We start from the raw sequence: 15,835 nt of genomic DNA, 5'->3' as shown, positions 1-15,835 counted from the left end.
TAAAATCACCGTGTGCTAAGATATGTGATATCTATCAATCACCCATATTCTAAGTGAACCTCCCCACCAAAAGCCACCATAGGTCCCCCTAGCACAAACCTTGTAGCTAAAACACTTAAGAGATTTAAAAAAATGTTTTAAAAATACACTGAAGTGGAGGATGTAAGAGTAATGGCCATGGTAAAGCTGGACTTAAGAATGTCTTTGACAGAGCCCTGGCTGGTTGTAGCTCAGTGGATTAAGCGCGGGCCTATGAGCAAAAGTGTCGCTGGTTCGATTCCCACCTGGGGCACACACCTGGGTTGTGGGCCAGGTTGTGTGAGAGGCAACCACACATTAATGTTTCTCTCCCTCTCTTACCCTCTCTAAAAATAAATAAATAAAATCTTAAAAAAAAAAAAAAAAAAGAGTAGTGTGGGAGGTACAAAAAGAACAGAAGGAAACAGCATGGCCTATTTGGGAAATTTAGAAAAGTATCCAAGGGGTATGACAGACTGAGGAACTGGAGAAGCAGCTTTAAGTCTGGGGTCTTATAGAAGTAAACAAAGTCATCATTCCCTAAATGACGGTGAGCCAAGAAAAATTCCTAAGAGTTAGCTATGGTGGCAGCATACTAGATTTCAGGAATGGAGAAAGTCAAGAGAGCAGACCATCAAGGGAACTGACCACTGCATGTACCAGGTGGTTGGTGGGCAATGGAAAATGACACCAAGTCTCCTAGGCTTCCTAAGCATGATGTCCTTCACCATAGCATTTACTATACATAATCCACCTGCTTTCCTGTCTCTCTTCCACTTACACTGGGCAAACCAATTTCCTTCACATTTTGTGGTATTGGCTAGCTTTTTTGGGTTACTCATAATGATTCCCAAGGCAAGAAAGACATCTGGGTTCTATGAATTCACAACATTCCCCACAATAGAGAGACCTTATCACTTCTTTAGAGACGTAAGACACCCTAAAATTTAAATACTTCACCCCTGGTTCCCTTTTTGAGATCTGCCTCTTTCTTCTTCCCTTTGTTGGAAGGGCTTAGCTGAAGAGATTCACAGAAAGAAAATGAAGATTTCACAGGGCTCTCCAGAGTCATGATGAGAAATTTGCTCTTGACCCTAAAAGCAGTGGTGCCAGCAAGGGCCATAACAAAGTGGGCTACTGTGCATTTAGATCAGAGCTTGACTACAATATGAACACGGAAAAGATAAGAAAATATTCAGAAAAATATACAGGACTTAAGACACACGGATATGGGATGGGAGGGGAAGGGTTGTAGGACGGGGGAGGTAGGGAAAAGGCAATACAGAAAACTGGACAGGAAAAATGAGAAAGTGTGGATGGTAGATAGGCCCACAGCATGAATGTCTCTCCTAAAAAAGCCATTCTATATTACTGTGCTTTTTCTTCCAATCTTCCAGTCTCAGAAAACAGAAGTTAACCTTTCTACTACACAATAGACACTTTCTTGCCTCCTGAATGCCTAAAAAAACCTTACTTTCATTTTAAAATTTTGCTATTCTACTGGTCCCTTCCTTTTAAAAAGAAAAACAAAAGGCAAAACAACTGAACCCCCATGAGTTCCCCATTTTAAAGCAGACTCTACCAAAGCCAGAACCATCCACTTCTGTGCTCTCTCAGCACTGTACTGACTAGACATTCACACTTCTTGTAGTTAAATCACAATGATCTAAATACATATGGCAGCCCCATTTTCCTAGTCAGTGAGTACTTCAAATAAAAGCATGTGAGTCAATACTGGCCAAGATGAGGGGAAGTCTACTTGCTGTGGTGGGTGGGAATGGGTCCTATAGGGGAAAAAAGCATTATTCTGAAAAGAAATATACATGAAGAGGCCACCATTTTCTGCTAGATATACCTAGAGCCAGCACAGGACCATGAGGACAACTAGCAAAGGAAAAGTAGAGTTTAAAGACAGAAATTATCTGAGTCCCCGGTATCACTGAGGCTAGACTTTTCCATCTTAAGCCAGCTGAGCATAGGTTTTACATTATGCCCTTCTTTTATTTCAACCTAAGGGATGTGAATTGATTCATCATCCATTAGTCAAGAATGTTCTCATTAAACACAATATACTCTTACTCTGGAATGTACCTTTAAAAGTTCACCCAAATTCAAAATAGTCACGAGAATTTAAGGTACAGCATAGGAAATACAGTCAATACTGTAATAACTATGGTAGCACCAAGTGAGTATTAGAAATATAGAACACATAAAGTACATATGACTATCTAACTACTATTTTGTGTACCTGAAACTAGTACAAAATAATAATGAATGTAAACTGTAAATGAACAAAGTGTAAAAAAGTTTACCAAATATCTGAAAGTTATCTTTAAAATTTTTTATTTATTTTAGATAGAGGAAAGAGAGGGAGAGGAACATTCATCGGTTGCTTCTCACACACCCTCAACTGGAAACCTGGCCTGCAACACAAGCATGTGCCCTGACTGGGAATCAAACTGGCAACCTTGCAGTTTGCAAGACAATGCCCAATCAACTGAGACACACCAAAGTAATAAATAAGTTAATTAGATAATGGTATGAAGCTGTCATAACAGAATCTTTTTTAGTGCACATAAAACAACACTGAACTATTACTTACTGGACTCTCCTGGCAGAGACACCCAAGAAGCAGTGCTGTGTATGAGGCCACAATGCAATCCTCCATGTGTTTGCCAGCATGCTGAAGGGCTAAGAATAAACAAAAAAAATGTTAACAGTATATCAGAAAATAAAAACTCAAGAAACCAGCAAGTCTGTTCAACTGTTAGTTACCCTTTCCTCCAAAACACTGAATATTGATAAATGATACTAAGATAATGGGATATCCACACAAATGAACAACAAAAAAAACTTCAAATGGAAGATATGAGATAATGGAAGATAATATAAGAGCTAAAACCATAAAATTCTTAGAAAAAAACATCATCTTTGTGACACTGTTAGGAATGTTTTCTTAGATACAACACTAAAACCACAAATGACAAAATTAAAAAAACAGGTAAGTTGGACTTCATTAAATTTAAAACTTTTATTTCAAAAGATATCATATACCATCAAGAAACAGAAAAGACAACCCTTAGAATATATCTGCATATCATGTACCTGTAATCAGGGCCAGGTATCCAAAATATAATAAAGAATGTGTGCAGCAAAAAGACAAACTAATATAAAGTATGGACATTTGAATAGATATTTCTGCAAAGATATGTAAATGACCACTAAGCAAGTGAAAAGATGCTCAACACCATTTATTAACTAGGGAACTGCAAATCAAGTGACATTTACCTTCATACCAACTAGGATGGCTAAAATGAAAGAAACAAATAACTGAAAGGATGCAGAGAAACTGGAACCCTTACGTATTGCTGGTAGGAAATTAAACTGGCACAGCCACTTTGGAAAACGGTTTGACAGTTGTACATGAAATGTTCATAGCAGCATTATTCCTAACAACCAAAGGTAGACACAAACCCAAATGTCCATCAGCTGATGACTCGATAAACAAAATGTGATATATACATACAATGGAATATCTGGCTACAAAAATGAAATTAAGTACTGAGACATGCTATAACATGGATGAACAATGAAAACATTAGGCTAAGTCAAAGAGGCCAGTCAAAAAGGGTCATATTGTATTATTCTATTTATATGAAATGTCCAGAATAGGCAAATCCAGAGACAGAAGTAGATCAGTAGTTTCTAATGGCTAAGGAGGGAAGAACAAGAGATAATTGTTGTTCATGGGTACAGGGTTCTTCTGGGAGTGATAAAAATGTTTTCAAATTAACAGCGATGATGACTGCACAACTCTGTGACTATATTGATAACTACTCAATTGGTTACTTTAAAAGGATGAATTTATCTTATATGGGGCTGAACTGTATCCCCACCCAATTTATGTATTGACCTCAGGGTGTGACTACACTTGGACATGGGGTGTTTCATTAAAAAGACAGCTAACTTCAATGAGGCTGTTAGGGCAGGCCTAATCTAATATTAACTACTGTCCACATAAGAAATTAGGACACTCCAGAGGGAAGACCATGTAAAAACACAGGGGAATCTGATCATCTACGAACCAGAAAGAGAGGCTTTAGAAGATATCAACCATGATGACACCTTGATGCTGGACTTAAAACCTCCAGAACTATGAGGAAATTAATTCTATTGTTTAAGCCACTCAGTCTAAGGTGCTTTGCTAAGGTAGCCCTCACAAGCTAATACTTATCTCCCAAAAAAGCTATTGTTTAAAGGATGCTAAGCAACCAAAAATATTATGCTGAAAGAAACATCAAAACTTAGTAAATGAGAAAATAAAACAGATTTATTACAATACCAGAACTAATGACGTTAGATTTGGAGAGCAGTGGGCATGAGAGAGAGACTGAGAAGCACTGTTGGTGCTTGCTTCCTAACTGGGTAAAAATGAACATATTATTTAAATTTTCTAACTTATGTAACATGAGATTACAAGTGGCTATTTTGTAGAACTTGCATAAATCAAGTATCACAATTCCTGAAACAGTAGGTAATGTTTGTTAATGAAAGCACTTACCTTCAGTATATTCCTTACTGTGTTTGCTACCAACTATGTATACACCATTTGAGAACGATGATTTTTTGACAGATCTCAGTTTATAAAATGAGGCCAATAAAAGAATCTCAAAATTTCAAAACTGTAAAACCTTCAGAGGGCAAACTAGCTGCTTCTCTTTACAGGTAAGTAGGTTGGCCCAGGAAGGAAAGTATTTCCTTCTGGAAATACACATAGGCCTTCCTCACTGCTAGGAAGCCAGCAAGAACTCCTATGACCACTGAAGTATCAAAGCTTGTGTGCACTGAATTAAAGACGCCATAAGACAGATTAAATAAAAGATTATAACATATGATTTAAAAGTATGTTCTGAAAAAAAAATAGGCCCACTATTTTCCATTTGAATACACCACCCAAAATAAATATACCTTTATTGAGGTCAAGTTCTTCATCATCCTCTTCCTTCTTATGTTTCTCTTCTGTACCATCGGTCTTTTCAGTTGATACCCACTGTATTTCTTCACTTGTTTCTTGCCCACTCTCCACTCTTATCATGCTGAGTGGTGGGAGCATCTTTGATCAACTCATCTGTTTACTTTCTGCCAACTGGGGCTGCTCGCTCTTCGCTCCAGGAATAGCTGACAAAAATTATTTTTGAAGATCATTAAAAGGACATCACCAACCAACATATATGTACTCAAATATAAAGTTGTTTGTTTTTAAACAAACAACCTAGGAAGCATGTTTTCTGATGAAAAGGTTAAGTATCAGATGAGATCAGGCATATTCAGGGTAGTACAGCAGTAGACCAAAAGGTTAAGTACCAATAAAAGCCTTTGCTCTGACCATCCTTGCTCTACATCCTATGAAGGCCAAAACAAAAGTATAAATGCTACTGGGATTCAACCAAGTAAATTAAGTGCGTTTAACTAATGATGGAGGCATTCTGTTTGTAAAAATGAAAACCTCATTATTTTCCTTTGATGGATAATACTGACAAAAAATTTAAGCAAAACACCCCCAAAACTTGATTTTTTAAAAAAAATTTAAAAACGCAAGCAGAATGGATGGATTAACTGAACAGAAGAAAGCATACTGACTAAAACTACATAGTATTGGGTAAAAGCAACATGGCTTCTTTAAAAGAAAATTTAAGAGATAAACAAAACCAATAAAAAAATAAAAACAAAAGATCTCAGAGAAAGACCCTGAACTGAACTCAACTAATATTATTAAAAATGGAAGTGCAATTGTCAATGGAAGTACACAGTGAAACTCTACGTCAAAAAGGGTCATCAAACTCCTTGTCTTCACTTACTTTATTTCCCCTGTGCTGGTACAGTGCTGATCATACAGAAAGCATTGACATACTGGTATGATTTAGGAAAAAATGTAAGTTATTAAAGACTACCTGAAAATTAAATGCCAAGTAGATCTCCAAGATTTGCTTAGTATATAGAAGAGTGGTATATAAACCTTAATACCCTTAAAAAATAAAATTTACATTTTATATATAAAGTATAGTACTTCTTAAAATTGGCTCAAGTTCCTTTCAGGGAGTCTGTGAGGTCAAAACTGCATTCATAATAATATCAAGAGTCAAAGTGACTTCTTTCATTTTCTCATGAGTTTTCCAGAATGCATGTCATGTGATTGTATTAGTGCTCTAATGGCTAAATGGAATGGGTGCCTATGTTTCCCAATTTTCTCAGTTTTGATTTCTAATTCAGTAAAATATGGAAAGACAGAGCACGCATAAAACAAAAAGATCTTAGGAGTCTCCAATACTTTTTAAGAAGTCCTTAAGAATACTTTATAAAGAAGTCTTTTTGTTTTTTTAAATCCTCACCTGAGGACCTTTTTTCATTGTTTTTAGAGGAGAGAGGAAGGGAGAGAAGAAGAAAGAAACATGGATGCAAAAGAGAAGCACTGGTTGCCTTCCACGTGTGCCCAGACTGAGGATCACATGCCCTGGACTGGGGTGCGAATCCACAGCCTAGGTATGTTCCCTGACCAGGAACTGAACCCACAACCCTTCAATTAACCACTGGGTCCCACTGGCCAGGGCAAAAGTATAAAGGTTTGAGATCAAAATAAGAGATGAAAATGGGTTCCTAATTATAATTAAGGAAAAGATCAAGTTGTTATAGATTACTTTTAGAAGACAGCTCAAGCATTATTAGTTTCAAAGAGGCCAAATGATTAACAGGTTAGCAAAGGCTTCAGAAACAATGGAAAGTATGTTTCATTATCACTTCTGAATATATGCAAACTGTTATCTAAGGGAATGACAAAGGCAGCTAGGAACTTATGAGACTGGCAAAAAGTAAAATTATAATGCCTCCTGTTGTCAAGAAATAACAACTCATACAGTTTTTTGGAGGGAGGAAGTATATGTTTGGTGATTGGGGTGGGGAGAACTGAGGACATCAATTTTAAATATATACCTTCTGACACAATTCCCAAGCCAGAAAATTACTCCACATATGTACTTTGAAAAGTATGGCCTTACATTTAGGTCAAACGAATAAATGATTGAGGACTTACATTGGGTAAGGTGAGGCTGATGCTGATTCCTAATTTTTTATTAATAATCTACTTTTGACTCATAAACAAATATGCCTTGTTTATGCTTTTCACTAACAAAGCCTAAGAATGATTATAACAGTGGAATATAGTCAGGAGAGTAAGTGTAAGTAAGGGTATTGCTGAACTGGTGAGAGAAGAATGAGAGTGAGAGAGGTGGGAAAAAAGAGAGGGAAGAGGAGGTGAGGGTAAGGGGAAGAAAAGGTACAACCATAAGGAAATTGGACAGATGCACAAACTGAAGCTGTTAGTTTGTTTTAACTTGTTGCTTACCTGCACTAAAGCCTGAACAGCATGAACTTGTCCAGCTATTCTTAAACTATCATTTCCTTCACTACAGAATGAAGAATCAAAAGAACACGCTGTTTCCATGTTGACAAGACAGTGCCGATTCCGAGCACTATATTCTACTAGGTTTATCAGTAGACCTAGGCCCTACAAAATTAAAACATGTATTATTACCATAGTTGAGAATTAAAAGCAAATGAACACAACATACATAACTTTATGGCAACTACAAACCTAATTAGCATCCTGCCACCCACAAAATTAATTAAAAACTAGCATTTAAGGTCTTCCCAAAGAATGATTTCACCACTTTAAAAAAATCACTTTTAGTTTTTATATTTATTATTTGTACATAGGGTCCTTCACAGCTCTTTTGTGCCATGAGATTATGTTCATAAGGATCTATTGAAACCACAATATAGCAAACAATTGGTTCTAACCCCAAAACTAAGATGACGTTTTTATCATTAATCAAGTACTTTAAGTACTCATTTCTGAACACGTCACTTCAAACTCACCAGCACTCGAATATCAAATCTCTGCTCCTGAGGTAGGTACTTTGGAACCTGAAGCACACAGTTCATCGCGTGCCAATCAAGCCATCTTGTTTCTCCTGTTTTGGTGGCTGCCCCACTCTAAAATACAAATACAAGTGTGAAAATTGTTACCGATTCTTCTTTATGATACCAACAATCAATATTTATTAACAACGGTATTAAAATTAGAAATGAAATATTTTTTGAAATACGTTTTTGATTGTATATTTCCAAGCCAAGATACATGGCTAGTTCTAAAATATCAACTAAAAACAGTTAAATCTATATATAAATAAATTGTACATGATGGCAATTAAAAAAAAAAAACTACAACATTAAGAAATACGGGGAATAACTTATTTTTGTATGTAAATATACAATCTTTCAAAATGAGAAACACACATAAAAAATTATTACTTACCATTATCATTAGTTAAATTGAGCAGCACGCCAATGATGGCCCTCATGCAGTCTTCCACTGCTTTGCCTACATGGTTAGTTACATTCTGCTGTGGCAGAGGTTTACTATCAGGAAAGCATATACTATTCTCAGCACGGTTATACTGCTGAATCAATTCTTCACAATGTTGTAATGCTCTTAAAAGGAACCAATGTAGATATTAGGCTAAACAAAAAAGAGTTATACTAAAATTTCTATTCACTTAAGACTTCAATATTTCAAATCTGTCATAAATGCTGCCAAATTAATTTATTTTGTTTATTCCCAAAGTTATAATGTATCAACTATTCAATCAGGTACCAAGTATGTCTGGTATCACACTAGCTGCTATGTTTGATTTATTTTGGGAAAATTGATAATTTTGATTTTTTCCAGGCCAAGTTAAATTATAAACTCAATATAGAAGTTTTTTATCTGTATTACCTATAGTTGCCTCCCATTTTACCAATCTCTCCAACGCAAATAACTTACCACAACCCCTCCCAAACAAGCTAAAAGTTTTTTTTTAAGATTTTACTTATTTGTTTGTTTGTTTATTTGAGAAAGGGGAAGGGAGGGAGGAAAGAAAGGGTAAGAAACATCAGTGTGTGGTTGCCTTTCATGTGTCCCCTACTGGAGACCTCAACCACAACCCAAGGCATGTGCCCTGACTGGGAATCGAACTGGCAACCCTTTGCTTTTGCATTCAATCCACTGAACCACACCAGTAAGGGCCAAGCTAAAAGTTTAAGAGCTAACACTAAATATTTTGAATTTCATTTAGAATGCTTGCTCTTAGCAAGTAGAGAATATTGTTTATATTAGTGTTGCATAATAAGTAGCCTTGTATAGATGGGTATGAAATACTTCATAAACATTACAGCAAATGACAAGAGGTCATTTAACTGATATATGTATTGTATGTGTTCTGGCAGACATCAAGGTATCAGCTGCACCCCAGGATTCTCAATATGCTACCTAATAACAAAAACAACAACAAAGGTGATGCTGAAGCAGGCCTAGTATTTCTGAAAATTCTCCTTAAATTACCATGTCCATTAAGAAGGACATGAAAGATGAGAGATGATGTAAGCTGACTCTATCAGTTCCCTCTAGCTACTCCTTAAATCATATTCTTTGGTTAGGAAGGTATTCCTCATTGTCTCATCTAAAATAATTTATTTATATGTTAGGGACGTTAGCCAGAACTACCATGCCATTATTGTTAACTGCCTTAAGTAGTAATGAGCTATATCGCAGTTTGGGTTGAGAGGTGAGTGGCAAAGGGCACTCAGTATGCTATTCTTGCATTTATCAGAGTTCTACAGAAAGCTAAAAAAGCCAGATGAATGAACTTTCACAAATATCCAGCTCTAACCTCTACTGCTAAGACATTTGACATTTGAAGCAAAATTCCTAATTATGACAAAACAGCTAAAACCTGTCCTTGTAAGGAGTCAAAATACACAAAAGATATTTTACAAAGAAGAAATAGATTTAACTTGCAACAAACACTCTCTGGTAAAGGGAGGGTAAAACAGGGTAAAAAAAAAAACAAAACTAGACCACATGCTCTTAAGGGTACACTAAGTGTGATACAAAATTTACAAAAATACAAGATATAAGAGATGGATGGGGAAATTCATAGATAAAGAAAATCTATCAGAAACTAGACACTACTAGATATTGAATATTGACTAAACATATGATAATATTAAGCAATTAATATACAGGTATGCAAATAGTAAAGTGGTTATATTTATTTAAAGAATCCTCTTTTATGTACCTAAGTATTTATGTATGAAATGATAAGAAATCCTGTACTTTGCTTCAAGATAATATAAAAGGGGAAATGGATAGGGTTACAGATGGAAACAAGACTGGACATGATCAATGATTATTCAAGCTCAATAATGTATACATACTTCATCTCCTTTTGTCATGTATGAAATTCTCCAAAATAAGGGGTTAAAAACCAGAAACTTGAGTCAGGTGGTTAGTGGGCCTCTGACACCATACTAAGGATTTTGGACATACATGCAAAAAAAGTAATCACAGGGATTCGGAGTTTGGCATTATTTTATAAAGCAGAGATCTGAGAAAGGTTAACCCCCTGTGGTACTATACTGGACAGGTTAGAGGCCAGAGATATAAAGAATTAGGGCAGAGATATTAGGAAGAGGCTGCTGTACTGGGGTGATAGTATTTGCCTAATGTCATACAACTTGGGCTGAGAGAGTGTAGAATGGGGGAAGAAGCTACATATAGATCTGGAAAAACAGGTATAACAAAAGGGCAGAAGAGGAACAGTGAAGTTCACTTACAATAAAAATAAGGACTAATACTTAGTGTTTACTATAGATCAAGCATTGTTCTAGACTTCACATTGTATGAACTTTCTTAATATATGTTCATAATATATAACATACAAGAGAACTTAAATTTTTTAATTTTAGTATTTATTATTTAATAGACATTTTTAAATATTATACATAACATATAAATGTATATTAAATTTTTATAACAACCTTAAGTAGATACAATTATTAATAACCCTGAAGAATTTCCAGCAAGTACTGTATTTTTCAGACTATCTAGATGCACCTTTTTACCACATTTTTTGCTTCAAAAATTTTTTTTCCTATTTTTCTCCTCTAAAACCTACATGTGTCTTATGGTACGGACTCCAGATGCACCTAGATTTTAGAGGAGGAAAACAGGAAAAAAATTTGAAGCAAAAAATGTGGTAAAAAAAAGTGTGCCTTACAGTCTGAAAAATATGGTAACTGCCTTGCCTAAAGTTTCAAGGGCTGAAGTTATAAAGATGGGATTCACATTCCAGTCTTTTTGGCTCCAGAATCTGTACTCCTAACTTTTACTATACTATACTGCTTCTGGTACACAGAATTCAACAGACAGAAGTATTTTAGGGAGAAAAGTGACACAATCATATTTCCTTTATGATCAATACAAATGCTTTAAATAAAAAGCATATTTCAGAAAAACTTACTTAGCTGATGAAACAATGAGTTGTGAATCTTTATATGCTATCAAGTAGCTTTGATTCTCTGGATTATGCACTGTTACCTAGAAGGAAAAATCTTGAAATGATTGTGGCAATACATAACTTTTATTCATTCACATACAACACACTATGCCTGGTGCTCTAAAATACATAAAAATGAGAAAATTCAGTCCTTGTCATGTAAGGGAATAACAACCCACATGTTCCAGATTTAAATGAGCAATCACTTTATTAATAAAATTAAAAGAGCAGTCTCTAACTTATACAATAAAGTTCTTAAATGGATTCATTAGAATAAATATACAAGGGTGGGCAAAAGTAGGTTTACAGTTGTGAGTATATGAAAGAGTTTATTACTGTATTATTATTTACAGTATTATTTACACATGACAACTATAACATACTTCTGACCACCTCTGCATATGTTATGAAATGTACCTAATACATTCCAGAAGAGAAGAAACAACTTGAATTTTAACAATGCCGTAACTTTTGTTTAATTTTGATTTATTGTTTTAAGACAGTGAGAGAGAGAGAAACAGAAAAAGACATCAAGAGAGATATCTATTTGTTGTTACACTTATTTATATACTCATTGGTTGCTTCTTGTAAGTGCCCTAAAACCGAGATCAAACCTGTAACCTTCACGTATCAGGATGATACTCTAACCAACTGAGCTACCTGGCCAGGGCCAGAAACTTTCAACTTATACTAGATTATTTTCCCATAGATGTTTCAAAAAGCACCTAGCTACTCCAATCTGATCAACAATCAATCTATGCATCCTGAACTTCACAGGCAGCATAAATTCTAAACTATACTGAACTGGGTAGTTATTCATAAAAGCAAAACAAATATACTTATGGCACATAGTTCAACAGTATCATTCAATACCAAATATTATTATAAACTGTGATTATAAACAATCTGACTCTAGTAATGGCTAAATCAAGAAAATCCTTATTAGTTTCTTTAAATAATCTGACTGGATTTAAGTAACATTTCCTCAAGATATTTAAGCAGAACTCCACATTAAGGAAAGAACATATTAATAACACTTGGCAATATAAACAAATGTGACATGCAAGTATTCTTGAAGACTAAACTGCTCTTCATTGAACTTGTGATAATTAACATTGGTTGCTCAAAGAATACAATTTCAATTTGGACTTTAAAATGTAAAACCCTAGAGCTATATAATATAAGTGATTTAGCAGTCTCACGCAGTCACAATTAAGATTAAATAATTTTCAAATAGTTATCCATACTTACACTTTCTAGAACTCGTAAACATCTCTCTGCTCCCCATAATGAGGCTACTAGTTTCTCTTCATCCTCATCTCTACCTAAATGATCCACACATTCTTTCACTAAAAGAAAAGAAGAGGATATATGTTAGTATGTCTCATTATCTCAATACCTACCCCCTTAATTAACATTAAAAGCCATCTGTACACATGCTACGAATATGCCGGAACCTCCCTGAACATTATTTATTCTAAGTTTTGCACTATGAGATGCTAAAATGTATGAGACTAATTTATTGTAATTATTTTATAACTTCCCAATTTCAAAGCTTTAATAGTATTTCCTTTAAAAGTTAAGAGATTTGCAAGATGCTACTAAAAGAACAGATCTTTTCAACTTGATGCCATTATTTTTAATTATGTAAATAAAATATTTTCTTTAGGATTTTAAGTAATATATAAAAACATTATACATGCATTTATCTTACCTTTATCTACAATATGATCCAGACCACCCAAAAGCCGAAGCTCTTCTTTAAACCAGTCTCCAGCTCGTTTGGAAGTAAGGGACAATAATGTCTCCATAGCTAAATGCCCAGTCTAAAAATCAGAAGTACCATTAATGAATATTCACTCTTAGCAATGTTTCTGAGGCAACACTTCTACAGATTTTCTTTAGAAAAGTTCACTGCATGCTACAAGCCCATAGTATTCTTTTGTTTTGTTCCACAGTATTCTTTATAATGTAGTAAGTGCTTTTAGAAGTAAACTGAAGTGATTTTAAGTTTTATCTGAATAGTATAAGCTGAAGAATTATTTAACTATGGACTTGTTTTCATGGAGAAAACCCATTATTGAAAGTAGTCTATCATTTATCAGTTCAATGAAATATATACTGGTGTTATTTCTAAGGTATAGAGACTTAAGGGTGGAACTGTTGAATTAAAGTGTACATGCATTTAAATGTACATCAATTTATTGGGTTAATTTACCACAAACGCCATAACAAGGAACACTCCAAGAGCAAAGTGTGGATGTGTCAGTTGCCCTGAATCCTCAAAAGCTTATCACTTTAAATTTTTTCCTAAGGGTGAAAAAATGGTATCTTATTGCTTTGGTTTGTATTTTTCCAATTATAATAAGCTTCAGTATTTTTCACATATTAATTAACTGTGTTCCCCCATCAATTTCTCTTTCCCTATTCACCTGATTATCTTTTCTCTTTCTATCATATATATTTTTATCTTTTCTTCTTATTATATATAATATCTTTTTCTTCTTATTATATATATTTTCTTATCTATTCCAAATAAAAATCCTTTGTTACTTTTAGTGTTTCAGATTTACCAGGTTTAAATTTTATATTGCAGGGTTAGCAGCTTGGATACATACCATGTGGCCACCATGACAAAATTATACATAAATAATGATTCAGGACCACCACCAGAGGAAACACAGAACAGTAAGTTATATTTACAGCCAGGCTGAAGTTTTTCTTTCTCTTTATTTGCCTTTAATTATTATTTTAACTTCTACTGTATTTCTTTTAAAAAATATACAGTTAGTCCCCAAAAGATTTAGAAGACATCTAGAACATTTTAGCCTACTCTTTAACAAGGCTGATGTCCAAAGTGACAAATACAGAAAATTCAATACCACAAAAACATTCCGTTTTGCTCAATTCTCATTCTAATTCCCTGAAAGACTAATTTAATGAGACTGGCTCAGGGATATTAGGCTCACAAGTCACATAGTGAATCTGAAGCCTAATGAAGCATTCTTTATTTAGGAAGAAAGGGGATAGTAATTTGATGTCAATATGGCAAAGGATCCTAAGTTCTTATACTAAATGGGAACTTTATCATTTGTTTGTATTGGCATTAAAAGAACTCTTGACATTTTAGGCTATTTTCAGTGTATTATAAACTAGCATTTTAACACAACCTACAATTCAAACATTTTATTTGAAAACTGGAATAGTCCTCAAAAGGCAAAGCACAGCCAAACTGGCTCTGTTATCTGAGTTATATCTGAAAGCATTATAATAGCAATATTTTAAATTATCCATGGCATATCAGGAGTGGCAATATACTTCAAGGAAAAAAAATTAAATAACTAATAAAACAAAACTTAAGCACAGAGGACAGTCACTGTATAAACAATGTCTACTTAAGATTTAAAATAAACACAGTATTAACTTAGGAGGGAAGAAAGACATTCTAAAATTAGCAACTCTGTTCTGGTTTTAATCATAGAGTAATAGTTTACTCTATTCAACACAATATAAGAAAATTACTGTGCTGGTATTTACCATCCTAATAAATTCAACAAACCGTGGAGGAAATTCAATAAACAAGGTTATAATGTTATTTAATACCAAATACTTGTAAAGAATATAAATGTTGAACAATATGAGACCTTCCCCCTCACCAAAAAACAAAAACCAAAAAAACCACCAAAACAAAACAAAAAAAAACCTGATAAAGATACATTTATTATTCAGTTATGTAGCAAATAAAAATCATAGGCTCAAATTTACTTTTATATTAGTAGAAATGTGTATATGCTGTAAAAATATTAAAAACAAGTAGAAATTACTAATATAAAATAGTATAAAAACAGTTTGGTGAGGTAGAGGGACCATTTATCCACCATCTGAGCATTTGTCTAACTTTAATACATGAAAGTACTACTTAATAGTGCACATCAATTTTGTATCTTGTCTTTTAAAGCTAACTTGCTTTCCCCTCTCAAACCCCACTTTACCCAAACTCTCTATTTTACCTTTGCCAAACACAGCAATATCCCTAAGTCATATTTGGCTAGCATAACAAATCATTCTATAATTTTTGAGGCAATTACCACAGCCTTCAGTTTAGTGTGTAGTAGAAAAAAAAACACTGTTTATATAGTTTTGATGTTGGAAATACCTGAAAGTCAGGTTATATATGAACAAATAATCTTATTTTTTCAAAGCAACAAGACAAATTATCTTCCACTGGCCCATTAATCCTGGGGGATATTACTGATTATAAAAGTAAAAAGAACTAGAATCATTGAAAAGCAGCACAGTCATCTTAAACTTGGGAGAGAGACATGTTGAGCATAAGGGTGGCCAACTGGCCATGACTCTGATTATGAAGGACACCGCTCCAG

The 15,835-nt window shown here is 34.3% G+C and overlaps 1 protein-coding gene across 1 annotated transcript in view; it reads right to left on the bottom strand.

Annotated features, from left to right (window-relative positions):
* Nucleotides 1-15,835, bottom strand: part of WAPL (WAPL cohesin release factor) — a 102,248-nt gene that overhangs the window by 4,850 nt on the left and 81,563 nt on the right. Inside the window, 10 exon segments of the mRNA XM_036026723.1 lie at nt 2,621-2,709; nt 4,987-5,092; nt 5,094-5,184; nt 7,407-7,579; nt 7,951-8,055; nt 8,057-8,067; nt 8,390-8,565; nt 11,418-11,494; nt 12,705-12,802; nt 13,168-13,279. Of these exon segments, the coding sequence (XP_035882616.1) occupies nt 2,621-2,709; nt 4,987-5,092; nt 5,094-5,184; nt 7,407-7,579; nt 7,951-8,055; nt 8,057-8,067; nt 8,390-8,565; nt 11,418-11,494; nt 12,705-12,802; nt 13,168-13,279 (1,038 nt within the window).

This window comes from Phyllostomus discolor, chromosome 5 (assembly GCF_004126475.2).
Source record: "Phyllostomus discolor isolate MPI-MPIP mPhyDis1 chromosome 5, mPhyDis1.pri.v3, whole genome shotgun sequence".
Lineage (NCBI taxonomy): Eukaryota > Metazoa > Chordata > Mammalia > Chiroptera > Phyllostomidae > Phyllostomus > Phyllostomus discolor.
Note: the sequence above shows the minus strand (reverse complement) of the source record. Positions and strands in the feature narration are given on the sequence as shown.